The sequence below is a fragment of the Micropterus salmoides genome, unplaced genomic scaffold, assembly GCF_014851395.1.
Source record: "Micropterus salmoides isolate LMB-PRFRI ecotype aquatic unplaced genomic scaffold, ASM1485139v1 Ms_hic_scaffold_7, whole genome shotgun sequence".
NCBI classification, from domain to species: Eukaryota; Metazoa; Chordata; class Actinopteri; order Centrarchiformes; family Centrarchidae; genus Micropterus; species Micropterus salmoides.
This window is the reverse complement of record NW_024044459.1, coordinates 37,253,754-37,279,786: the sequence shown is the minus strand read 5'-3', so window position 1 is coordinate 37,279,786 and position 26,033 is coordinate 37,253,754. Positions and strand designations below refer to the sequence as shown.

General features: G+C 47.0%; 2 protein-coding genes and 10 non-coding genes across 16 annotated transcripts in view; 3 read left to right on the top strand and 9 right to left on the bottom strand.

The window, feature by feature from the left end:
• LOC119891504 (scavenger receptor cysteine-rich type 1 protein M160-like) overlaps window positions 1–26,033 on the top strand; it is a 1,270,577-nt gene that overhangs the window by 741,120 nt on the left and 503,424 nt on the right. The window lies entirely within an intron of this gene.
• cntrl (centriolin) overlaps window positions 1–26,033 on the top strand; it is a 91,685-nt gene that overhangs the window by 7,410 nt on the left and 58,242 nt on the right. For all 5 annotated transcript variants that reach the window (XM_038703234.1, XM_038703236.1, XM_038703237.1 and 2 more), the window contains 4 exons: window positions 1,195–1,314; window positions 2,435–2,648; window positions 21,778–21,851; window positions 22,815–22,991. In XM_038703234.1, the coding sequence (XP_038559162.1) occupies window positions 1,195–1,314; window positions 2,435–2,648; window positions 21,778–21,851; window positions 22,815–22,991 (585 nt within the window). The remainder of the gene's footprint in view (window positions 1–1,194; window positions 1,315–2,434; window positions 2,649–21,777; window positions 21,852–22,814; window positions 22,992–26,033) is intronic.
• Window positions 5,720–5,801, bottom strand: trnas-gcu. Its single transcript has one exon. It is a non-coding gene; the product is annotated as a tRNA-Ser (tRNA).
• trnas-aga lies at window positions 6,496–6,577 on the bottom strand. The gene has a single exon. It is a non-coding gene; the product is annotated as a tRNA-Ser (tRNA).
• trnas-gcu lies at window positions 10,177–10,258 on the bottom strand. The gene has a single exon. It is a non-coding gene; the product is annotated as a tRNA-Ser (tRNA).
• trnas-aga lies at window positions 10,854–10,935 on the bottom strand. The gene has a single exon. It is a non-coding gene; the product is annotated as a tRNA-Ser (tRNA).
• Window positions 13,709–13,790, bottom strand: trnas-gcu. Its single transcript has one exon. It is a non-coding gene; the product is annotated as a tRNA-Ser (tRNA).
• trnas-aga lies at window positions 14,386–14,467 on the bottom strand. The gene has a single exon. It is a non-coding gene; the product is annotated as a tRNA-Ser (tRNA).
• Window positions 17,902–17,983, bottom strand: trnas-aga. The gene has a single exon. It is a non-coding gene; the product is annotated as a tRNA-Ser (tRNA).
• Window positions 18,837–18,918, bottom strand: trnas-aga. The gene has a single exon. It is a non-coding gene; the product is annotated as a tRNA-Ser (tRNA).
• On the bottom strand, window positions 20,702–20,783 carry trnas-aga. The gene has a single exon. It is a non-coding gene; the product is annotated as a tRNA-Ser (tRNA).
• On the top strand, window positions 25,063–25,135 carry trnaa-agc. The gene has a single exon. It is a non-coding gene; the product is annotated as a tRNA-Ala (tRNA).

The window sequence follows — 26,033 nt, the reverse complement described above, 5'->3', positions numbered from 1 at the left end:
AATAAGAAAACTTTTTACCCAATTATCAAAACATTGTAGTTCTCTTGCAAAAGCGAACACAGCTAGATTAACTCTTCACACCTTTGTAAAAATGGTGTTTTCGTATCAAACAGTAAACACAAAAAACAATCAGCCTACATCATGTCGTCTTTCTGGGTCCGGCACACAAAATTTCGTCCACATCGCATGCGATATCCTCCAGTCCAAGGCACCAGGGAAAATATCTTCTTGAATGCCGTATCCAGGCCTGACATGATGCCTGGTCAATATCTCCACATGCCTCCTCCATTGCCTGTAAAAGGGCTACCTGTTGATGAGGATGACGGTTGTACACTTTCCAGCGCCAGGCAGAGAAGAACTCCTCGATGGGATTTAAGAATAGAGAGTATGGAGGGAGGTTGAGTGCCATGAAGAATGGGTGGTCTGTAAACCAGTTGCAGCCCTATGGAAACTAACATTGTCCCATATGATGACATATCGGGTCTGGTCTGGTCTCTGAACAGTGAGCATGTCATGTAAGGTGTCCAGGAATGCAATAATGTGTGCAGTGTTGTATGGGCCTATGGTTGCATGATGGTGAACAACACCATTTGTTACCACCACGTTGTCCTGGGACATTGATGATGGCACGGTGTCCAATAATGTTCCTGTCACGTCTCCTGGTTTTACTGAGGTTAAAACCGGCCTCATCTACAAAAAGTAGCTCATGTCCCATGGCATCTGCTTCTAGTTCCATCACTCTCTGGACAAGACAAAACAAATGCAGCACATCAGGCCCGTGCACAGCACTACAGTATGCACTTCCAAATTCAGAACCAATGACACTATAGCTTACCTGCACATAGTCATATCGCAGTTGCTTTACACGTTCTGTGTTTCTCTCGAAAGGAACTCTTTAAATTTGCTTCATTCTTATTCTGTGGCGCGCAAGTACATGACTTAGTGCAGAAATGCTTACACTGTGTATATTTTGAAAGATGGTGTCATTATCAATTATGCGCTGCTGTATTTCACGCAGTCTTATTGCATTATTGGCAATCACCATGTTCACTATATGGGTCTCTTGCTCTGGAGTGAACATTCTTCCTCTGCCCCCAACATGTGGACGTCTAGCAATTCAGAAAAAACTGTAATAAAAACTCCAGACTTCCTCTGGCTATTTCACATTAAAGGCCTTTATGTATGTGTCTTCAGCTGGAGAAGACAACGGCTGAGCTGACCAGAGCCTTTCACAGACTGTATGAGCTGGAGCAGGAGTTGTCTTTCTACAAGATAGATGCCAAACTCAGCCCTCTGGCGCTCTGCAGTGCACAGGTAACAACAAACAGTTCAAGGAAACAAATTTCCCAAGTATTTCTGACACCTGCCAGAGGAACTTAATATGATTTGAGTTACGCTCAAGCTCTGTGGAATACAGGAAAAAGGAAATTATAGAAAGTAGTGTAACCATTTGCTACTTAGTCCACTTGTGATCAATGAAACATTTGATGTTTTAGTGAAATGGCATATTTCAGTGACAGATCGTAACAAAACAGAGTTGGTGCAAGAAAAGTCATGGAAGCCGTGGAAACAGGGAACGTCAGCGGCGTCTCTTCATAATGGTCACTGAATTTGTTGCTGCATCAGCAAATACATGTTGTCTGCGTTTAAAGCTGATGTCACCTCATCAGTACCGCATGTCGGACCACAAACTGAACTATTTTCATCCTCACGGGATAATCACGTGTGGAAATGTCTACCAAACACTTTAAATGTCAGAGAAATTAATGACGTGTGTAAAGAAGAGCTTGTTGTCAGCAGGATTCAAACGTGCGCGTGGAGACCCCAATGGATTTCTAGTCCATCGCTTTAACCACTTTGCTACAACAACTTATGGAGGAATCCGGTTGTGTGGAATACAGAATACATGGAAATTATAGAAAGTAGCAAGACTATTTAGTACTTAGTACACTTGTGATCATCGAAACATTTGATGTTGTTTTTTTGAATTTGCATATTTCAGCGACATGAAACAGAACAAAACAGACTTGGAGCGAGAAAACTCATGAAAGCCGGTAGAGTTTTAACTGTGACAACTTCTGTTGTGTCTTCATGGTGGACCCAGAAAACTGAATTGTTCCAAACGGAGCCAGCTATATTGTTGACATGTAAACATGGCAGACTAAAGTAAATGAGAGATGGATTCGAACACAACAATAACAAACACACTTCAGATAGTTGTATTGGTCCAACACTTTTGAGGCCGATACAGATATCGAGATCTGACTGAAAAAGTCAGAGACTAATGTATTGGATATTTATATTTGATATTTATCTTTTCATATAAGGGATTTTCAGTCTGAATGGGTTTTGATTATCAAACAACCACAAATGAAAAGGTCAAACACCTTAATTAGACTCATGTCAAAGTGTTTAAAGTAGTCTGTCTCATCAGGGAGTCGACACTGTGGACTCTGTGGCTGAGAGTCCGGACATGTGCAAGGCTCGACACATCAGGAACGGTATCACCTCCACTCCCGAACCTCAAACCTCCTGCTCCTCCTCCTTCTCCTCCCCCTGCCTGCAGACCCAGGAGGATTCAGATGTTCACACTGACATGGAGTCGTCACCCCCCTTGCTGGAAGACTGCAGAATAGAGCAGCATAAAGGTAAGGACAGAGGACGGCTGCAGAACAGCAGAAATATCAGTTGATTTTCCAAACATCTAGGATGAATGTTAAGAGATTGTACCTCAGCTCACGGTGGCTTTCGACAGTAAACAGTTTTGGCTCAAATGGAAGAGCTCTTGTTTAGCATGCGCAACGTATCAATGCCCACATTGGTTGTTGATTATGTGGAGTGGCAGAGACTACGCTGCTGACAAATGTGATTGTAGATTTATTTCTGAAACAGTTTGGCAGTTTAGGAGAATGATTCCATCATTTCTAAATATTATGTAACATTGCTTACAGCAGCTAACACTGCCCATTGCCATATTAAATTAGCCACAATCAACCTTTTATTAACCAATCTAATATAATTTTTTATCACTGACAGAGCGCTAATGTTAATAAGCAGTTAAGCTATAGCTTTAACTTATTCTGCCTTAATGAAGTAATGGTAAATATACTGTGTCTGTGAGCTGCTGGTGTGCAGTTACAGTAGGGGCATCAGAAATTATTAAACCAGAGGGGACATGTAAAATAAACGTGAGCTGACAGTAACAAATTCATCTTGCTCCTCTTTTCAAATGTGAAACATAAGTGGGAAGTCCTTGTTGTAGACAGTCATGTATTTAATGGATTCAACAGCACCATCTCCACTGCAGGGCTCTAGGCTAAGGGTTTTCCCAAGGAGCACATGTGCTCCTAAGTGAAAACATTTAGGAGCACAGAAAGAAACCATCCTCTGCTAACAGTGTTTTGCTGGCAGCTGGGCGATGTCTTCCACTGCTTTGTGATTGTGAGGGCTGTGATCATTGAAACATTTGATGTTATTTTATTGAACTTAATATGTTGTAACACCAGTAATGTTCTGCGTTGGCCAGTCCAATACGTGTTTTTTGTAGTCAGTCGAGGAGCAGGCAGGTGATGATTGTATTTGACTCTGCTCATAGGAGGACCAGGCAGGTGATGTTTATAGTTGACTATGCTCATAAGAGGACCAGGGAAGACATGGGGCTGGTGGCAGAAGACCCTGTTGGAATAGGGATGGGCCAAAGAACCAGCCCATCCGTTGGACTCAGGAGGACAGTGCCACGCCAGTTGTGACACTGTGGCGCAGGCGTAAATCTCCTACTCACCCTCCCGATTTTGTGACTCCATGTTCATGTTCCACAGGTGCAGAAGGGAGCTCTCTTGCTTTTAGCAGGGAGTCCTTAAGACGGCCACCTCTTCTGTCGATGCCCGTTTTTTAGAGTAAAGGTCCGAGCCGGGTCGCTTTACGTTTCTTTTTATATAGGCCTGGAATGTCCGATGCCATGGCAAGGCTTGGAGGGGCGGGTGAGGGCTGTGATCACTGAAACATTTGATGTTATTTTATTGAACTTAATATGTTGTAACACCAGTAATGTTCTGCGTTGGACAGTCCAATACGTGTTTTTTGTAGTCAGTCGAGGAGCAGGCAGGTGATGATTGCATTTGACTCTGCTCATAGGAGGACCAGGCAGGTGATGTTTATAGTTGACTATGCTCATAAGAGGACCAGGGAGGACATGGGGCTGGTGGCAGAAGACCCTGTTGGAATAGGGATGGGCCAAAGAACCAGCCCATCCGTTGGACTCAGGAGGACAGTGCCACGCCAGTTGTGACACAGGCGTAAATCTCCTACTCACCCTCCCGATTTTGTGGCTCCTGGAACTCCATGACTCCATGTTCATGTTCCACAGGTGCAGAAGGGAGCTCTCTTGCTTTTAGCAGGGAGTCCTTAAGACGGCCACCTCTTCTGTCGATGCCCGTTTTTTAGAGTAAAGGTCCGAGCCGGGTCGCTTTACGTTTCTTTTTTACATAGGCCTGGAATGTCCGATGCAATGGCAAGGCTTGGAGGGGAGGGTGAGGGCTGTGATCACTGAAACATTTGATGTTATTTTATTGAACTTAATATGTTGTAACACCAGTAATGTTCTGCGTTGGACAGTCCAATACGTGTTTTTTGTAGTCAGTCGAGGAGCAGGCAGGTGATGATTGCATTTGACTCTGCTCATAGGAGGACCAGGCAGGTGATGTTTATAGTTGACTATGCTCATAAGAGGACCAGGGAGGACATGGGGCTGGTGGCAGAAGACCCTGTTGGAATAGGGATGGGCCAAAGAACCAGCCCATCCGTTGGACTCAGGAGGACAGTGCCACGCCAGTTGTGACACAGGCGTAAATCTCCTACTCACCCTCCCGTTTTTGTGGCTCCTGGAACTCCATGTTTTCTGGAGTCAGTCGAGGAGCAGGCAGGTGATGATTGTATTTGACTCTGCTCATAGGAGGACCAGGCAGGTGATGTTTATAGTTGACTATGCTCATAAGAGGACCAGGGAGGACATGGGGCTGGTGGCAGAAGACCCTGTTGGAATAGGGATGGGCCAAAGAACCAGCCCATCCGTTGGACTCAGGAGGACAGTGCCACGCCAGTTGTGACACAGGCGTAAATCTCCTACTCACCCTCCCGTTTTTGTGGCTCCTGGAACTCCATGACTCCATGTTCATGTTCCACAGGTGCAGAAGGGAGCTCTCTTGCTTTTAGCAGGGAGTCCTTAAGACGGCCACCTCTTCTGTCGATGCCCGTTTTTTAGAGTAAAGGTCCGAGCCGGGTCGCTTTACGTTTCTTTTTATATAGGCCTGGAATGTCCGATGCCATGGCAAGGCTTGGATGGGAGGGCGAACCCACGAGATAGGTGCTTGCTCCTTGCACAGGGTAAATAGCTCAAAATAGCAGAGCGTTCGCTCAGCATGCTTGAGGTAGCTCGCTTTCTTCAGGAGAGTTTGGAGTTCTTCTGTTTGTGATCAGAGGAACAGGCAATTTACGTGGCGATATGATATGCACATGCAAAGTGGCAAGCTTAGCTTGCGAGAGATGGCGGAATCTATCTGCAGTACAGGTGTTTTGTTGAACGGAATGTGTGAAGATTTGAGCTTGTACTCAGTGCATGCGGCAGTGTACCGACGAGAACGTTTCTGTGGACAAACTGACCTCCTCGTTCCAAAGGAGCCAGGTATATTTGTGACATGGCAGACTAAAGTAAACAATCCCGCGACGAGGATGGAATTCTAACCCACGCGTGCAGAGCACAATGGATTAGCAGTCCATCGCCTTAACCACTCGGCCACCTCGTCTGCTGGTGGCCTGTTTTTGCAGTGAAAGTCGAATTAAGGCCACTTACAGTTGGTTTTGTCTAGTTTTGGAACGGCGTGGCATGGAGGGGAGGCAGACGGGACGAGTGAGGTGCCTGCACCTGGCACAGGGGAATTAGCTCAAATGGTAGAGCGCTCGCTTAGCATGCGAGAGGTAGTGGGATCGACGCCCGCATTCTCCAGGAGTCCTTGGGTCTGGTTGTGTTTCTGATCAGCGGACATGATGTGGACCAAGACCACAATGAGGCTTTTTGCACCAGCTCAACCGAGAACTGCCTGAAGACAACCAGTGGGTGGTTCTTCACTGTTTTGTCTTGTGTCTTTTCCTGGAGAATTTCCCGGTAACCTCCCAGGATTGTTACATATGCCTGCAAAGTATTGAATTCCTTTTCCTTCACTCAAGCTCTGTGGAATACAGAAAACAGGGAAATGATAGAAAGTAGTGTAACCATACTCCTTAGTACACTTGTAATCAATGAAACATTTGATGTTTTATTGAAATGTCATGTGACATAGAATGTAACAAAAGAGACTTTTACAGTTAAAGTCAAAGCCAGGTTGCTTTACTGGGTGTCTTAAAGAGGCTTTGAACGTCCGCTGCAATGGCAAGGCTTGGAGGGGAGGGGAAGGGCACATTTATTGTCAGAGAAATGAATGAGTTGTGTAAAGAAGATCTCGTTGTCGGCAGGATTCGAACATGCGCGGGGAGACCCCAATGGATTTCTAGTCCATCGCCTTAACCACTCGGCCACGACAACTTTTTTGTTGTTCAGTTTGTGTGGAATGCAGAATAATTGTGATCATTGAAACATTTGCTGTTATATTATTGAACTTAATATGGAGAACAAGGCAGGTGATGTTTATAGTTGACTATGCTCATAAGAGGACCAGGGAGGACATGGGGCTGGTGGCAGAAGACCCTGTTGGAATAGGGATGGGCCAAAGAACCAGCCCATCCGTTGGACTCAGGAGGACAGTGCCATGCCAGTTGTGACACAGGCGTAAATCTCCTACTCACCCTCCCGATTTTGTGGCTCCTGGAACTCCATGTTTTCTGTAGTCAGTCGAGGAGCAGGCAGGTGATGATTGTATTTGACTCTGCTCATAGGAGGACCAGGCAGGTGATGTTTATAGTTGACTATGCTCATAAGAGGACCAGGGAGGACATGGGGCTGGTGGCAGAAGACCCTGTTGGAATAGGGATGGGCCAAAGAACCAGCCCATCCGTTGGACTCAGGAGGACAGTGCCACGCCAGTTGTGACACTGTGGCGCAGGCGTTAATCTCCTACTCACCCTCCCGATTTTGTGGCTCCTGGAACTCCATGACTCCATGTTCATGTTCCACAGGTGAAGTAGGGAGCTCTCTTGCTTTTAGCAGGGAGTCCTTAAGACGGCCACCTCTTCTGTCGATGCCCGTTTTTTAGAGTAAAGGTCCGAGCCGGGTCGCTTTACGTTTCTTTTTACATAGGCCTGGAATGTCCGATGCAATGGCAAGGCTTGGAGGGGAGGGTGAGGGCTGTGATCACTGAAACATTTGATGTTATTTTATTGAACTTAATATGTTGTAACACCAGTAATGTTCTGCGTTGGACAGTCCAATACGTGTTTTTTGTAGTCAGTCGAGGAGCAGGCAGGTGATGATTGCATTTGACTCTGCTCATAGGAGGACCAGGCAGGTGATGTTTATAGTTGACTATGCTCATAAGAGGACCAGGGAGGACAAGGGGCTGGTGGCAGAAGACCCTGTTGGAATAGGGATGGGCCAAAGAATCAGCCCATCCGTTGGACTCAGGAGGACAGTGCCACGCCAGTTGTGACACAGGCGTAAATCTCCTACTCACCCTCCCGTTTTTGTGGCTCCTGGAACTCCATGTTTTCTGGAGTCAGTCGAGGAGCAGGCAGGTGATGATTGTATTTGACTCTGCTCATAGGAGGACCAGGCAGGTGATGTTTATAGTTGACTATGCTCATAAGAGGACCAGGGAGGACATGGGGCTGGTGGCAGAAGACCCTGTTGGAATAGGGATGGGCCAAAGAACCAGCCCATCCGTTGGACTCAGGAGGACAGTGCCACGCCAGTTGTGACACTGTGGCGCAGGCGTTAATCTCCTACTCACCCTCCCGATTTTGTGGCTCCTGGAACTCCATGACTCCATGTTCATGTTCCACAGGTGAAGTAGGGAGCTCTCTTGCTTTTAGCAGGGAGTCCTTAAGACGGCCACCTCTTCTGTCGATGCCCGTTTTTTAGAGTAAAGGTCCGAGCCGGGTCGCTTTACGTTTCTTTTTACATAGGCCTGGAATGTCCGATGCAATGGCAAGGCTTGGAGGGGCGGGTGAGGGCTGTGATCACTGAAACATTTGATGTTATTTTATTGAACTTAATATGTTGTAACACCAGTAATGTTCTGCGTTGGACAGTCCAATACGTGTTTTTTGTAGTCAGTCGAGGAGCAGGCAGGTGATGATTGCATTTGACTCTGCTCATAGGAGGACCAGGCAGGTGATGTTTATAGTTGACTATGCTCATAAGAGGACCAGGGAGGACAAGGGGCTGGTGGCAGAAGACCCTGTTGGAATAGGGATGGGCCAAAGAATCAGCCCATCCGTTGGACTCAGGAGGACAGTGCCACGCCAGTTGTGACACAGGCGTAAATCTCCTACTCACCCTCCCGTTTTTGTGGCTCCTGGAACTCCATGTTTTCTGGAGTCAGTCGAGGAGCAGGCAGGTGATGATTGTATTTGACTCTGCTCATAGGAGGACCAGGCAGGTGATGTTTATAGTTGACTATGCTCATAAGAGGACCAGGGAGGACATGGGGCTGGTGGCAGAAGACCCTGTTGGAATAGGGCTGGGCCAAAGAACCAGCCCATCCGTTGGACTCAGGAGGACAGTGCCACGCCAGTTGTGACACTGTGGCGCAGGCGTAAATCTCCTACTCACCCTCCCGATTTTGTGGCTCCTGGAACTCCATGACTCCATGTTCATGTTCCACAGGTGCAGAAGGGAGCTCTCTTGCTTTTAGCAGGGAGTCCTTAAGACGGCCACCTCTTCTGTCGATGCCCTTTTTTTAGAGTAAAGGTCCGAGCCGGGTCGCTTTACGTTTCTTTTTACATAGGCCTGGAATGTCCGATGCAATGGCAAGGCTTGGAGGGGAGGGTGAGGGCTGTGATCACTGAAACATTTGATGTTATTTTATTGAACTTAATATGTTGTAACACCAGTAATGTTCTGCGTTGGACAGTCCAATACGTGTTTTTTGTAGTCAGTCGAGGAGCAGGCAGGTGATGATTGCATTTGACTCTGCTCATAGGAGGACCAGGCAGGTGATGTTTATAGTTGACTATGCTCATAAGAGGACCAGGGAGGACAAGGGGCTGGTGGCAGAAGACCCTGTTGGAATAGGGATGGGCCAAAGAATCAGCCCATCCGTTGGACTCAGGAGGACAGTGCCACGCCAGTTGTGACACAGGCGTAAATCTCCTACTCACCCTCCCGTTTTTGTGGCTCCTGGAACTCCATGTTTTCTGGAGTCAGTCGAGGAGCAGGCAGGTGATGATTGTATTTGACTCTGCTCATAGGAGGACCAGGCAGGTGATGTTTATAGTTGACTATGCTCATAAGAGGACCAGGGAGGACATGGGGCTGGTGGCAGAAGACCCTGTTGGAATAGGGATGGGCCAAAGAACCAGCCCATCCGTTGGACTCAGGAGGACAGTGCCACGCCAGTTGTGACACTGTGGCGCAGGCGTAAATCTCCTACTCACCCTCCCGATTTTGTGGCTCCTGGAACTCCATGACTCCATGTTCATGTTCCACAGGTGCAGAAGGGAGCTCTCTTGCTTTTAGCAGGGAGTCCTTAAGACGGCCACCTCTTCTGTCGATGCCCTTTTTTTTAGAGTAAAGGTCCGAGCCGGGTCGCTTTACGTTTCTTTTTATATAGGCCTGGAATGTCCGATGCCATGGCAAGGCTTGGATGGGAGGGCGAACCCACGAGATAGGTGCTTGCTCCTTGCACAGGGTAAATAGCTCAAAATAGCAGAGCGTTCGCTCAGCATGCTTGAGGTAGCTCGCTTTCTTCAGGAGAGTTTGGGGTTCTTCTGTTTGTGATCAGAGGAACAGGCAATTTACGTGGCGATATGATATGCACATGCAAAGTGGCAAACTTAGCTTGCGAGAGATGGCGGAATCTATCTGCAGTACAGGTGTTTTGTTGAACGGAATGTGTGAAGACTTGAGCTTGTACTCAGTGCATGCGGCAGTGTACCGACGAGAACGTTTCTGTGGACAAACTGACCTCCTCGTTCCAAAGGAGCCAGGTATATTTGTGACATGGCAGACTAAAGTAAACAATCCCGCGACGAGGATGGAATTCTAACCCACGCGTGCAGAGCACAATGGATTAGCAGTCCATCGCCTTAACCACTCGGCCACCTCGTCTGCTGGTGGCCTGTTTTTGCAGTGAAAGTCGAATTAAGCTCAAATGGTAGAGCGCTCGCTTAGCATGCGAGAGGTAGTGGGATCGACGCCCGCATTCTCCAGGAGTCCTTGGGTCTGGTTGTGTTTCTGATCAGCGGACATGATGTGGACCAAGACCACAATGAGGCTTTTTGCACCAGCTCAACCGAGAACTGCCTGAAGACAACCAGTGGGTGGTTCTTCACTGTTTTGTCTTGTGTCTTTTCCTGGAGAATTTCCCGGTAACCTCCCAGGATTGTTACATATGCCTGCAAAGTATTGAATTCCTTTTCCTTCACTCAAGCTCTGTGGAATACAGAAAACAGGGAAATGATAGAAAGTAGTGTAACCATACTCCTTAGTACACTTGTAATCAATGAAACATTTGATGTTTTATTGAAATGTCATGTGACATAGAATGTAACAAAAGAGACTTTTACAGTTAAAGTCAAAGCCAGGTTGCTTTACTGGGTGTCTTAAAGAGGCTTTGAACGTCCGCTGCAATGGCAAGGCTTGGAGGGGAGGGGAAGGGCACATTCATTGTCAGAGAAATGAATGAGTTGTGTAAAGAAGATCTCGTTGTCGGCAGGATTCGAACCTGCGCGGGGAGACCCCAATGGATTTCTAGTCCATCGCCTTAACCACTCGGCCACGACAACTTTTTTGTTGCTCATTTGTGTGGAATGCAGAATAATTGTGATCATTGAAACATTTGCTGTTATATTATTGAACTTAATATGGAGAACAAGGCAGGTGATGTTTATAGTTGACTATGCTCATAAGAGGACCAGGGAGGACATGGGGCTGGTGGCAGAAGACCCTGTTGGAATAGGGATGGGCCAAAGAACCAGCCCATCCGTTGGACTCAGGAGGACAGTGCCATGCCAGTTGTGACACAGGCGTAAATCTCCTACTCACCCTCCCGATTTTGTGGCTCCTGGAACTCCATGTTTTCTGTAGTCAGTCGAGGAGCAGGCAGGTGATGATTGTATTTGACTCTGCTCATAGGAGGACCAGGCAGGTGATGTTTATAGTTGACTATGCTCATAAGAGGACCAGGGAGGACATGGGGCTGGTGGCAGAAGACCCTGTTGGAATAGGGATGGGCCAAAGAACCAGCCCATCCGTTGGACTCAGGAGGACAGTGCCACGCCAGTTGTGACACTGTGGCGCAGGCGTAAATCTCCTACTCACCCTCCCGATTTTGTGGCTCCTGGAACTCCATGACTCCATGTTCATGTTCCACAGGTGAAGTAGGGAGCTCTCTTGCTTTTAGCAGGGAGTCCTTAAGACGGCCACCTCTTCTGTCGATGCCCGTTTTTTAGAGTAAAGGTCCGAGCCGGGTCGCTTTACGTTTCTTTTTACATAGGCCTGGAATGTCCGATGCAATGGCAAGGCTTGGAGGGGAGGGTGAGGGCTGTGATCACTGAAACATTTGATGTTATTTTATTGAACTTAATATGTTGTAACACCAGTAATGTTCTGCGTTGGACAGTCCAATACGTGTTTTTTGTAGTCAGTCGAGGAGCAGGCAGGTGATGATTGCATTTGACTCTGCTCATAGGAGGACCAGGCAGGTGATGTTTATAGTTGACTATGCTCATAAGAGGACCAGGGAGGACAAGGGGCTGGTGGCAGAAGACCCTGTTGGAATAGGGATGGGCCAAAGAATCAGCCCATCCGTTGGACTCAGGAGGACAGTGCCACGCCAGTTGTGACACAGGCGTAAATCTCCTACTCACCCTCCCGTTTTTGTGGCTCCTGGAACTCCATGTTTTCTGGAGTCAGTCGAGGAGCAGGCAGGTGATGATTGTATTTGACTCTGCTCATAGGAGGACCAGGCAGGTGATGTTTATAGTTGACTATGCTCATAAGAGGACCAGGGAGGACATGGGGCTGGTGGCAGAAGACCCTGTTGGAATAGGGCTGGGCCAAAGAACCAGCCCATCCGTTGGACTCAGGAGGACAGTGCCACGCCAGTTGTGACACTGTGGCGCAGGCGTTAATCTCCTACTCACCCTCCCGATTTTGTGGCTCCTGGAACTCCATGACTCCATGTTCATGTTCCACAGGTGAAGTAGGGAGCTCTCTTGCTTTTAGCAGGGAGTCCTTAAGACGGCCACCTCTTCTGTCGATGCCCGTTTTTTAGAGTAAAGGTCCGAGCCGGGTCGCTTTACGTTTCTTTTTACATAGGCCTGGAATGTCCGATGCAATGGCAAGGCTTGGAGGGGAGGGTGAGGGCTGTGATCACTGAAACATTTGATGTTATTTTATTGAACTTAATATGTTGTAACACCAGTAATGTTCTGCGTTGGACAGTCCAATACGTGTTTTTTGTAGTCAGTCGAGGAGCAGGCAGGTGATGATTGCATTTGACTCTGCTCATAGGAGGACCAGGCAGGTGATGTTTATAGTTGACTATGCTCATAAGAGGACCAGGGAGGACAAGGGGCTGGTGGCAGAAGACCCTGTTGGAATAGGGATGGGCCAAAGAATCAGCCCATCCGTTGGACTCAGGAGGACAGTGCCACGCCAGTTGTGACACAGGCGTAAATCTCCTACTCACCCTCCCGTTTTTGTGGCTCCTGGAACTCCATGTTTTCTGGAGTCAGTCGAGGAGCAGGCAGGTGATGATTGTATTTGACTCTGCTCATAGGAGGACCAGGCAGGTGATGTTTATAGTTGACTATGCTCATAAGAGGACCAGGGAGGACATGGGGCTGGTGGCAGAAGACCCTGTTGGAATAGGGATGGGCCAAAGAACCAGCCCATCCGTTGGACTCAGGAGGACAGTGCCACGCCAGTTGTGACACTGTGGCGCAGGCGTAAATCTCCTACTCACCCTCCCGATTTTGTGGCTCCTGGAACTCCATGACTCCATGTTCATGTTCCACAGGTGCAGAAGGGAGCTCTCTTGCTTTTAGCAGGGAGTCCTTAAGACGGCCACCTCTTCTGTCGATGCCCTTTTTTTAGAGTAAAGGTCCGAGCCGGGTCGCTTTACGTTTCTTTTTATATAGGCCTGGAATGTCCGATGCCATGGCAAGGCTTGGATGGGAGGGCGAACCCACGAGATAGGTGCTTGCTCCTTGCACAGGGTAAATAGCTCAAAATAGCAGAGCGTTCGCTCAGCATGCTTGAGGTAGCTCGCTTTCTTCAGGAGAGTTTGGGGTTCTTCTGTTTGTGATCAGAGGAACAGGCAATTTACGTGGCGATATGATATGCACATGCAAAGTGGCAAACTTAGCTTGCGAGAGATGGCGGAATCTATCTGCAGTACAGGTGTTTTGTTGAACGGAATGTGTGAAGACTTGAGCTTGTACTCAGTGCATGCGGCAGTGTACCGACGAGAACGTTTCTGTGGACAAACTGACCTCCTCGTTCCAAAGGAGCCAGGTATATTTGTGACATGGCAGACTAAAGTAAACAATCCCGCGACGAGGATGGAATTCTAACCCACGCGTGCAGAGCACAATGGATTAGCAGTCCATCGCCTTAACCACTCGGCCACCTCGTCTGCTGGTGGCCTGTTTTTGCAGTGAAAGTCGAATTAAGCTCAAATGGTAGAGCGCTCGCTTAGCATGCGAGAGGTAGTGGGATCGACGCCCGCATTCTCCAGGAGTCCTTGGGTCTGGTTGTGTTTCTGATCAGCGGACATGATGTGGACCAAGACCACAATGAGGCTTTTTGCACCAGCTCAACCGAGAACTGCCTGAAGACAACCAGTGGGTGGTTCTTCACTGTTTTGTCTTGTGTCTTTTCCTGGAGAATTTCCCGGTCACCTCCCAGGATTGTTACATATGCCTGCAAAGTATTGAATTCCTTTTCCTTCACTCAAGCTCTGTGGAATACAGAAAACAGGGAAATGATAGAAAGTAGTGTAACCATACTCCTTAGTACACTTGTAATCAATGAAACATTTGATGTTTTATTGAAATGTCATGTGACATAGAATGTAACAAAAGAGACTTTTACAGTTAAAGTCAAAGCCAGGTTGCTTTACTGGGTGTCTTAAAGAGGCTTTGAACGTCCGCTGCAATGGCAAGGCTTGGAGGGGAGGGGAAGGGCACATTCATTGTCAGAGAAATGAATGAGTTGTGTAAAGAAGATCTCGTTGTCGGCAGGATTCGAACCTGCGCGGGGAGACCCCAATGGATTTCTAGTCCATCGCCTTAACCACTCGGCCACGACAACTTTTTTGTTGCTCATTCTGTGTGGAATGCAGAATAATTGTGATCATTGAAACATTTGCTGTTATATTATTGAACTTAATATGGAGAACAAGGCAGGTGATGTTTATAGTTGACTATGCTCATAAGAGGACCAGGGAGGACATGGGGCTGGTGGCAGAAGACCCTGTTGGAATAGGGATGGGCCAAAGAACCAGCCCATCCGTTGGACTCAGGAGGACAGTGCCATGCCAGTTGTGACACAGGCGTAAATCTCCTACTCACCCTCCCGATTTTGTGGCTCCTGGAACTCCATGTTTTCTGTAGTCAGTCGAGGAGCAGGCAGGTGATGATTGTATTTGACTCTGCTCATAGGAGGACCAGGCAGGTGATGTTTATAGTTGACTATGCTCATAAGAGGACCAGGGAGGACATGGGGCTGGTGGCAGAAGACCCTGTTGGAATAGGGATGGGCCAAAGAACCAGCCCATCCGTTGGACTCAGGAGGACAGTGCCACGCCAGTTGTGACACTGTGGCGCAGGCGTAAATCTCCTACTCACCCTCCCGATTTTGTGGCTCCTGGAACTCCATGACTCCATGTTCATGTTCCACAGGTGAAGTAGGGAGCTCTCTTGCTTTTAGCAGGGAGTCCTTAAGACGGCCACCTCTTCTGTCGATGCCCGTTTTTTAGAGTAAAGGTCCGAGCCGGGTCGCTTTACGTTTCTTTTTACATAGGCCTGGAATGTCCGATGCAATGGCAAGGCTTGGAGGGGAGGGTGAGGGCTGTGATCACTGAAACATTTGATGTTATTTTATTGAACTTAATATGTTGTAACACCAGTAATGTTCTGCGTTGGACAGTCCAATACGTGTTTTTTGTAGTCAGTCGAGGAGCAGGCAGGTGATGATTGCATTTGACTCTGCTCATAGGAGGACCAGGCAGGTGATGTTTATAGTTGACTATGCTCATAAGAGGACCAGGGAGGACAAGGGGCTGGTGGCAGAAGACCCTGTTGGAATAGGGATGGGCCAAAGAATCAGCCCATCCGTTGGACTCAGGAGGACAGTGCCACGCCAGTTGTGACACAGGCGTAAATCTCCTACTCACCCTCCCGTTTTTGTGGCTCCTGGAACTCCATGTTTTCTGGAGTCAGTCGAGGAGCAGGCAGGTGATGATTGTATTTGACTCTGCTCATAGGAGGACCAGGCAGGTGATGTTTGTAGTTGACTATGCTCATAAGAGGACCAGGGAGGACATGGGGCTGGTGGCAGAAGACCCTGTTGGAATAGGGATGGGCCAAAGAACCAGCCCATCCGTTGGACTCAGGAGGACAGTGCCACGCCAGTTGTGACACTGTGGCGCAGGCGTAAATCTCCTACTCACCCTCCCGATTTTGTGGCTCCTGGAACTCCATGACTCCATGTTCATGTTCCACAGGTGAAGTAGGGAGCTCTCTTGCTTTTAGCAGGGAGTCCTTAAGACGGCCACCTCTTCTGTCGATGCCCGTTTTTTAGAGTAAAGGTCCGAGCCGGGTCGCTTTACGTTTCTTTTTACATAGGCCTGGAATGTCCGATGCAATGGCAAGGCTTGGAGGGGAGGGTGAGGGCTGTGATCACTGAAACATTTGATGTTATTTTATTGAACTTAATATGTTGTAACACCAGTAATGTTCTGCGTTGGACAGTCCAATACGTGTTTTTGTAGTCAGTCGAGGAGCAGGCAGGTGATGATTGCATTTGACTCTTCTCATAGGAGGACCAGGCAGGTGATGTTTATAGTTGACTATGCTCATAAGAGGACCAGGGAGGACAAGGGGCTGGTGGCAGAAGACCCTGTTGGAATAGGGATGGGCCAAAGAATCAGCCCATCCGTTGGACTCAGGAGGACAGTGCCACGCCAGTTGTGACACAGGCGTAAATCTCCTACTCACCCTCCCGTTTTTGTGGCTCCTGGAACTCCATGTTTTCTGGAGTCAGTCGAGGAGCAGGCAGGTGATGATTGTATTTGACTCTGCTCATAGGAGGACCAGGCAGGTGATGTTTATAGTTGACTATGCTCATAAGAGGACCAGGGAGGACATGGGGCTGGTGGCAGAAGACCCTGTTGGAATAGGGATGGGCCAAAGAACCAGCCCATCCGTTGGACTCAGGAGGACAGTGCCACGCCAGTTGTGACACTGTGGCGCAGGCGTAAATCTCCTACTCACCCTCCCGATTTTGTGGCTCCTGGAACTCCATGACTCCATGTTCATGTTCCACAGGTGAAGTAGGGAGCTCTCTTGCTTTTAGCAGGGAGTCCTTAAGACGGCCACCTGTTTTGTCGATGCCCGTTTTTTAGAGTAAAGGTCCGAGCCGGGTCGCTTTACGTTTCTTTTTACATAGGCCTGGAATGTCCGATGCAATGGCAAGGCTTGGAGGGGAGGGTGAGGGCTGTGATCACTGAAACATTTGATGTTATTTTATTGAACTTAATATGTTGTAACACCAGTAATGTTCTGCGTTGGACAGTCCAATACGTGTTTTTTGGGATTGTTTAGTCGAGGAGCAGGCAGGTGATGATTGCATTTGACTCTGCTCATAGGAGGACCAGGCAGGTGATGTTTATAGTTGACTATGCTCATAAGAGGACCAGGGAGGACATGGGGCTGGTGGCAGAAGACCCTGTTGGAATAGGGATGGGCCAAAGAACCAGCCCATCCGTTGGACTCAGGAGGACAGTGCCACGCCAGTTGTGACACAGGCGTAAATCTCCTACTCACCCTCCCGTTTTTGTGGCTCCTGGAACTCCATGACTCTATGTTCATGTTCCACAGGTGCAGAAGGGAGCTCTCTTGCTTTTAGCAGGGAGTCCTTAAGACGGCCACCTCTTCTGTCGATGCCCGTTTTTTAGAGTAAAGGTCCGAGCCGGGTCGCTTTACGTTTCTTTTTATAGGCCTGGAATGTCCGATGCCATGGCAAGGCTTGGATGGGAGGGCGAACCCACGAGATAGGTGCTTGCTCCTTGCACAGGGTAAATAGCTCAAAATAGCAGAGCGTTCGCTCAGCATGCTTGAGGTAGCTCGCTTTCTTCAGGAGAGTTTGGGGTTCTTCTGTTTGTGATCAGAGGAACAGGCAATTTACGTGGCGATATGATATGCACATGCAAAGTGGCAAGCTTAGCTTGCGAGAGATGGCGGAATCTATCTGCAGTACAGGTGTTTTGTTGAACGGAATGTGTGAAGACTTGAGCTTGTACTCAGTGCATGCGGCAGTGTACCGACGAGAACGTTTCTGTGGACAAACTGACCTCCTCGTTCCAAAGGAGCCAGGTATATTTGTGACATGGCAGACTAAAGTAAACAATCCCGCGACGAGGATGGAATTCTAACCCACGCGTGCAGAGCACAATGGATTAGCAGTCCATCGCATCACATCACATTCATTGTCATAGAAATGAATGAGTTGTGTAAAGAAGATCTCGTTGTCGGCAGGATTCGAACCTGCGCGGGGAGACCCCAATGGATTTCTAGTCCATCGCCTTAACCACTCGGCCACGACAACTTTTTTGTTGCTCATTCTGTGTGGAATGCAGAATAATTGTGATCATTGAAACATTTGCTGTTATATTATTGAACTTAATATGGAGAACAAGGCAGGTGATGTTTATAGTTGACTATGCTCATAAGAGGACCATCGCCTTAACCACTCGGCCACCTCGTCTGCTGGTGGCCTGTTTTTGCAGTGAAAGTCGAATTAAGGCCACTTACAGTTGGTTTTGTCTAGTTTTGGAACGGCGTGGCATGGAGGGGAGGCAGACGGGACGAGTGAGGTGCCTGCACCTGGCACAGGGGAATTAGCTCAAATGGTAGAGCGCTCGCTTAGCATGCGAGAGGTAGTGGGATCGACGCCCGCATTCTCCAGGAGTCCTTGGGTCTGGTTGTGTTTCTGATCAGCGGACATGATGTGGACCAAGACCACAATGAGGCTTTTTGCACCAGCTCAACCGAGAACTGCCTGAAGACAACCAGTGGGTGGTTCTTCACTGTTTTGTCTTGTGTCTTTTCCTGGAGAATTTCCCGGTAACCTCCCAGGATTGTTACATATGCCTCCAAAGTATTGAATTCCTTTTCCTTCACTCAAGCTCTGTGGAATACAGAAAACAGGGAAATGATAGAAAGTAGTGTAACCATACTCCTTAGTACACTTGTAATCAATGAAACATTTGATGTTTTATTGAAATGTCATGTGACATAGAATGTAACAAAAGAGACTTTTACAGTTAAAGTCAAAGCCAGGTTGCTTTACTGGGTGTCTTAAAGAGGCTTTGAACGTCCGCTGCAATGGCAAGGCTTGGAGGGGAGGGGAAGGGCACATTCATTGTCAGAGAAATGAATGAGTTGTGTAAAGAAGATCTCGTTGTCAGCAGGATTCGAACCTGCGCGGGGAGACCCCAATGGATTTCTAGTCCATCGCCTTAACCACTCGGCCACGACAACTTTTTTGTTGCTCATTCTGTGTGGAATGCAGAATAATTGTGATCATTGAAACATTTGCTGTTATATTATTGAACTTAATATGGAGAACAAGGCAGGTGATGTTTATAGTTGACTATGCTCATAAGAGGACCAGGGAGGACATGGGGCTGGTGGCAGAAGACCCTGTTGGAATAGGGATGGGCCAAAGAACCAGCCCATCCGTTGGACTCAGGAGGACAGTGCCACGCCAGTTGTGACACAGGCGTAAATCTCCTACTCACCCTCCCGATTTTGTGGCTCCTGGAACTCCATGTTTTCTGTAGTCAGTCGAGGAGCAGGCAGGTGATGATTGTATTTGACTCTGCTCATAGGAGGACCAGGCAGGTGATGTTTATAGTTGACTATGCTCATAAGAGGACCAGGGAGGACATGGGGCTGGTGGCAGAAGACCCTGTTGGAATAGGGATGGGCCAAAGAACCAGCCCATCCGTTGGACTCAGGAGGACAGTGCCACGCCAGTTGTGACACTGTGGCGCAGGCGTAAATCTCCTACTCACCCTCCCGATTTTGTGGCTCCTGGAACTCCATGACTCCATGTTCATGTTCCACAGGTGAAGTAGGGAGCTCTCTTGCTTTTAGCAGGGAGTCCTTAAGACGGCCACCTGTTTGTCGATGCCCGTTTTTTAGAGTAAAGGTCCGAGCCGGGTCGCTTTACGTTTCTTTTACATAGGCCTGGAATGTCCGATGCAATGGCAAGGCTTGGAGGGGAGGGTGAGGGCTGTGATCACTGAAACATTTGATGTTATTTTATTGAACTTAATATGTTGTAACACCAGTAATGTTCTGCGTTGGACAGTCCAATACGTGTTTTTTGTAGTCAGTCGAGGAGCAGGCAGGTGATGATTGCATTTGACTCTGCTCATAGGAGGACCAGGCAGGTGATGTTTATAGTTGACTATGCTCATAAGAGGACCAGGGAGGACATGGGGCTGGTGGCAGAAGACCCTGTTGGAATAGGGATGGGCCAAAGAACCAGCCCATCCGTTGGACTCAGGAGGACAGTGCCACGCCAGTTGTGACACAGGCGTAAATCTCCTACTCACCCTCCCGTTTTTGTGGCTCCTGGAACTCCATGACTCTATGTTCATGTTCCACAGGTGCAGAAGGGAGCTCTCTTGCTTTTAGCAGGGAGTCCTTAAGACGGCCACCTCTTCTGTCGATGCCCGTTTTTTAGAGTAAAGGTCCGAGCCGGGTCGCTTTACGTTTCTTTTTATATAGGCCTGGAATGTCCGATGCCATGGCAAGGCTTGGATGGGAGGGCGAACCCACGAGATAGGTGCTTGCTCCTTGCACAGGGTAAATAGCTCAAAATAGCAGAGCGTTCGCTCAGCATGCTTGAGGTAGCTCGCTTTCTTCAGGAGAGTTTGGGGTTCTTCTGTTTGTGATCAGAGGAACAGGCAATTTACGTGGCGATATGATATGCACATGCAAAGTGGCAAGCTTAGCTTGCGAGAGATGGCGGAATCTATCTGCAGTACAGGTGTTTTGTTGAACGGAATGTGTGAAGACTTGAGCTTGTACTCAGTGCATGCGGCAGTGTACCGACGAGAACGTTTCTGTGGACAAACTGACCTCCTCGTTCCAAAGGAGCCAGGTATATTTGTGACATGGCAGACTAAAGTAAACAATCCCGCGACGAGGATGGAATTCTAACCCACGCGTGCAGAGCACAATGGATTAGCAGTCCATCGCATCACATCACATTCATTGTCATAGAAATGAATGAGTTGTGTAAAGAAGATCTCGTTGTCGGCAGGATTCGAACCTGCGCGGGGAGACCCCAATGGATTTCTAGTCCATCGCCTTAACCACTCGGCCACGACAACTTTTTTGTTGCTCATTCTGTGTGGAATGCAGAATAATTGTGATCATTGAAACATTTGCTGTTATATTATTGAACTTAATATGGAGAACAAGGCAGGTGATGTTTATAGTTGACTATGCTCATAAGAGGACCATCGCCTTAACCACTCGGCCACCTCGTCTGCTGGTGGCCTGTTTTTGCAGTGAAAGTCGAATTAAGGCCACTTACAGTTGGTTTTGTCTAGTTTTGGAACGGCGTGGCATGGAGGGGAGGCAGACGGGACGAGTGAGGTGCCTGCACCTGGCACAGGGGAATTAGCTCAAATGGTAGAGCGCTCGCTTAGCATGCGAGAGGTAGTGGGATCGACGCCCGCATTCTCCAGGAGTCCTTGGGTCTGGTTGTGTTTCTGATCAGCGGACATGATGTGGACCAAGACCACAATGAGGCTTTTTGCACCAGCTCAACCGAGAACTGCCTGAAGACAACCAGTGGGTGGTTCTTCACTGTTTTGTCTTGTGTCTTTTCCTGGAGAATTTCCCGGTAACCTCCCAGGATTGTTTCATATGCCATAGTGAATTCCTTTTCCTTCACTCAAGCTCTGTGGAATACAGAAAACAGGGAAATGATAGAAAGTTGTGCAACCATACTCCTTAGTACACTTGTAATCAATGAAACATTTGATGTTTTATTGAAATGTCATGTGACATAGAATGTAACAACAGAGTTTGTAAGAGTTATAATTTGCTCAAATAGCAGAGCGCTCCAGGAGTCCTTTGGTCTGCCTTCTCTTTGGATAATGAATTTCATCAAAATGAATCAATAACATTTGATGTTTGTTTTCATGATTTCATTGGACTTAAATTCAGCCATCAATTCAGATCCTCTTTCATGATAAGTGTTGGCTCTTCCATTTGAACTAACGCCCTTCGATTTTTTTCTGTAGTTTCGATAGTACATAAAATGATGCTAGTCCTGCTGTCATATATTCTGATTTTTTTTTGTTTGTGTGAGTTTAGCTAAGAGCCATCAGACAGAAGAGCAGCCAGTAGCAGAACAGCCAGTACCTGAGGAATCCTACACACACAGACAGGTAACAGACACACATGCAATACTACTCCACTGATCCACAGGTGGTGGTAATACGCCAAGATTTGCGCCAATGGGTCGATGAAGTCAGCGCATAAGAAGAGTGTACGCTTGTAAACATGGCTGTAAATCAGTACTGGATTTAAAATACTCCTAAGAGAATCTAAATAATTTTTTAATCTAAAAAACATAAGTCACGTCCCTACTTTCAGCCCTGAGTAGTGTCTGCTGGTATTCTTTTTAGGCTTCTGTAAGGCTACATGCACACTAGTATGTTTTCATTTTAAAACGCAGACTTGGTGAATCCGAACACCTAAAACATCTCCGTAGCGTGTTAGTGCAAACAGGTGAAAACAATGACGTTCACGTTTGGCACTCTGATTGGCTCTCTGATTGGCTCTTATCAGTCATGCAGAGCAGAAACACGATGCTACTGACAGTTTTAGTGTTTTTGATAAAAAAGACTTATACACTTGTACTATGCTTGTCACCGTAATTGCAACTCCCAGTCTGTTTTTCGCTACCACAGTCTCTTTGTCCTCCCGTATTACTTTCAGTAAACGTTCCACCTCATCGGTCAAAGAAATATCTGCTGTGGTTCTTCACCATCGCTGTTCTTCGCTCGTCTGTAGTAGAACTTTCTGATTTAGCCGTATCTTCTGCAGCTGCTGAGTAGACAATATGCTTTCTGTTTACACCAGTACGCACATGCCCAGTGTATCTGAACGGCCACTTTGCATTTTCAGTTGTTTTAATATAGACGGACATCAATTTTGTTTTAATAATAGTAGCAGTAGTGTGCCTGTAGGCTAAGTCCAAACAACCTCCTGTAATAATGTAGGGTAGCATATACTGTATACAGCCTGATACAAAAAGACCAGGGGCAGAAAAACACTGTCTACTGCTCATTAAACCTTATTGCTTTGAGCACACAGTAATGAGTTTATCAACATTTTTATCACCTCAGCAGGAGGCGCTGTGTCATCTCCTCAGTAAACTGTCTGTCCTGGAGCAGCTGAGAGATAAAGCTGACGAGACACAAAGTCAGATGGACAGACAGACAGAGGAGTGCAGGAAGACAGAGAGAGAGACGGAAGAGCTGGAGACACAACTTCTGATGCTGGACACCGCAGACCCACAACATGTGAGTGGATCAGCTGTTTAGTGTTTCTGTATATTCTGGATATTTTACAAGCGAAGGTAAAGCAACAGTGAACCCACCTGTTGGTGCCGACTTCATTTCAGAAAAGTGAGGTAGTGAGTCAGATTTCTGAGGAAACACTAAAATAAGGTGGAGAAGTACTAAGAAGTAATCTACTAGAAATAAGGTCACATATTCTGTTTTAATTAAATATACAAATATACCCCCCACCCCACGAGTTATATTGTCACTCATTTACATTTACATGTACTCATTTGGCTTTTATCCAAAGCGACTTACATTTGAGGAACAACATACAGACATCAACAAAGCATCAATACAGAACGAGATCTACAACTGACAATACATACTACTAAAAGCAATAAGTACTCGCAAGCGCTAATAGCATGTACAGCATCAATGGGGTAAATACCTTGGGGAAGAAATAAAAAGTTAACAAAATAGTGCAGTTAATAAAAGAAACTTTTAAGGAGATAGAAGATTATTAGAGGAAGTGTTCTCTGCAGAGTTTTCAGGAGCCTCTTGAAGTTAGAGAGGGACGCCCCTGATCTGATGGAGTGTGGTAGCTCGTTCCACCATCATGGTGTCACAGATGAGAACAGGGACTGACAGTGCTGCATGTGTAGGGATGGCAGAGCCAGGAAGCGTTTGATGGAGGAGCACAGTGGCCCAGAAACACCGAGCTGTGGTATACTACAGTTTATTTTCAGTTGGATTTTATTTGTACAGAGCTCAGTCCAGCTGCCTGACCTGGAGCACTTTATATTTTGAGATGTGTTTGAGTTTTGAGAAGGTCCTGTAAGCTGCTGGAAATGAAAAATTTAGTTAATGTTTTATAATAGAATTGAATGGACCCCATGAAGAATAGGCAGTGCTAAGTGGGGATGCTTATCAAGATCTTTCTACAGTCAAAATCAGAATCAACCAGGAAAACTGCCTATAGGTGCAGCTCAATTTTTAGATATTTTCTTCTCTCCACTGTCTCAGCATGTGTTCGTGTGATCAGTACTGCAAGACGTGTACATAGACTTTTAACCCTTTCGTCTCTGATGAAGATCAGTGACCATCAACTCTGCAATTTGTGGGGCAGGCTGTGGCTCAGGAGGTAGAGCGAGTTGCTGGTTAATCGGCGCTTCAATCCCGAGCTCCTCCAAGCTCCATGTCAAACTGTCCTTGGGCAAGATACTGAACCCCAAATTCCCCCTGGTGGCTGTTCCACCAGTGTGTGAATGTTAGTTTCTGTTTGTAAGTGTGTCAATGGTGAATGCGATGTAGTGTAACAGTGCTTTGAGTGGTCGCTATACGAATATGGAGCATTTACATTCACTGGGTACAGAACCAGAATATAGACAAATAATACTTAGCTCGTTTATTAACCACAGAGCCTTGACACCACACAACATCTCTATCAGCTCACTATTTAAAATATGAAACCAGAACACAGAAAGCATGTTTGTAAATCTCAGATTACAGGTCAGAGAAGGGTTAAAAGCTTCCTGGCAAGTGCAGGCATCGAGCCCACTACCTCTCCGATGCTAAGCAAGCAGTCTACCGTTTGAGCTAGTTCTCCTTTGGGTTAAAGGAGACTCCACCAGAGAGCTGTGTCCTGACCATCAGTCTCTCCCTCCTGCAGACTGTGAATGTGGCTTTCCTGGAAAGTTTGTGTTTCAGAAGGCAGATGAGCTCAAATGTTTCTGACTGTTTTTCAGTAAGGTCAATCTCGTTGATGAAAATACTTGAGTAAATCTTTGGATGCAGGATGCACTTTGACTTCATGGAGCTTGTACTTTAACTTAAGCCCCTTTTCCACCAAATGGTAACAGCTCGACTCCCCTTTTTTTGGTTTTCCACTGTGGAAAGCTTGTACCTGCTACCAGGTACTTTTTTTCCGCATCACCTCCGTCGAGGCTCCAAGCGAGCTGAGGCGATACTAACGTGACATAAAAAACAAAGCAGAAAGTTTTATATTTTACAATTTTCATACGTTATTTCATCACTAAATCCACTTACAATTCAGAACACAGCTCTCTGGTGGAGCCCCTTTTGATGTGCAGGGGAATTAGCTCAAATGGTAGAGCGCTCGCTTAGCATGCGAGAGGTAGCGGGATCGATGCCCGCATTCTCCAGGAGACTTTTAACCCTCTCTTACCCTTTTCTTTGAAAACATACCGCTTATCTGTCTTTACGTTGTGAGTAATGCTGAAACATTTTAACTTAAATCAAGAAAAGCACTGGTGTGTGTGTCGCATTGAACATTACATCGCAGCAGTTGTTATGAGAAACGAACAGCTACATCGAGGGGTACTATCTGCAATGGAAAATGGAGGACGGTTAAACCGAGTCGAGTCAAGAATTGAAAGTCTCTTGGAGAATCCCGCTACCTCTTGCATGCTAAGCGAGCGCTCTACCATTTGAGCTAATTCCCCTTTAGCATCAAAGAGCAGTTAATTGAAAATCAGTGTGTTGAAAATCAAAAACTTTTTGTGGTAAACTGCATCTGTTTCTCCTTCCTCGCTCTTCACTTTACAATTCAGAACAAAGCTCTCTGGTGGAGCCTTTAACATGTAGAGGAATTAGCTCAGATGGTAAAGCACTAGCTTAGCATGCGTGAGGTAGCAGGATCGATGCCCGCATTCTCCACGAGACTCTTAACCCTTTCTTTGGTGTAAATTCTCTGCTGATTCAACAACATATTTAGACAAACTGAAATATGAAACAGCCTGGAGAATGCAGCTGGCTCTCACATGCTAAACAAGAACACTACAGCAGAGTCTCTAACTCTGCTTCCAAAGGTCAGTTTGTATCTCTCCCTCCACTCAACTGCACCGTCTCACTTACTGAATACCAGCTGTCTCCATGTTGTTCTCTATTCAGCTGAAAAGAAGTGGTCTTTAACTCAAATATCTGTGTCGCTGATCACGAACACAGAGGAACCCAAAGTCTCCCGGAGAATGCAGGTTTTTGTCCGATATTGCTCCCATGCTGAGTGAGTGCTATTCCATTTGAGCTAATTCCCCTTTGCAA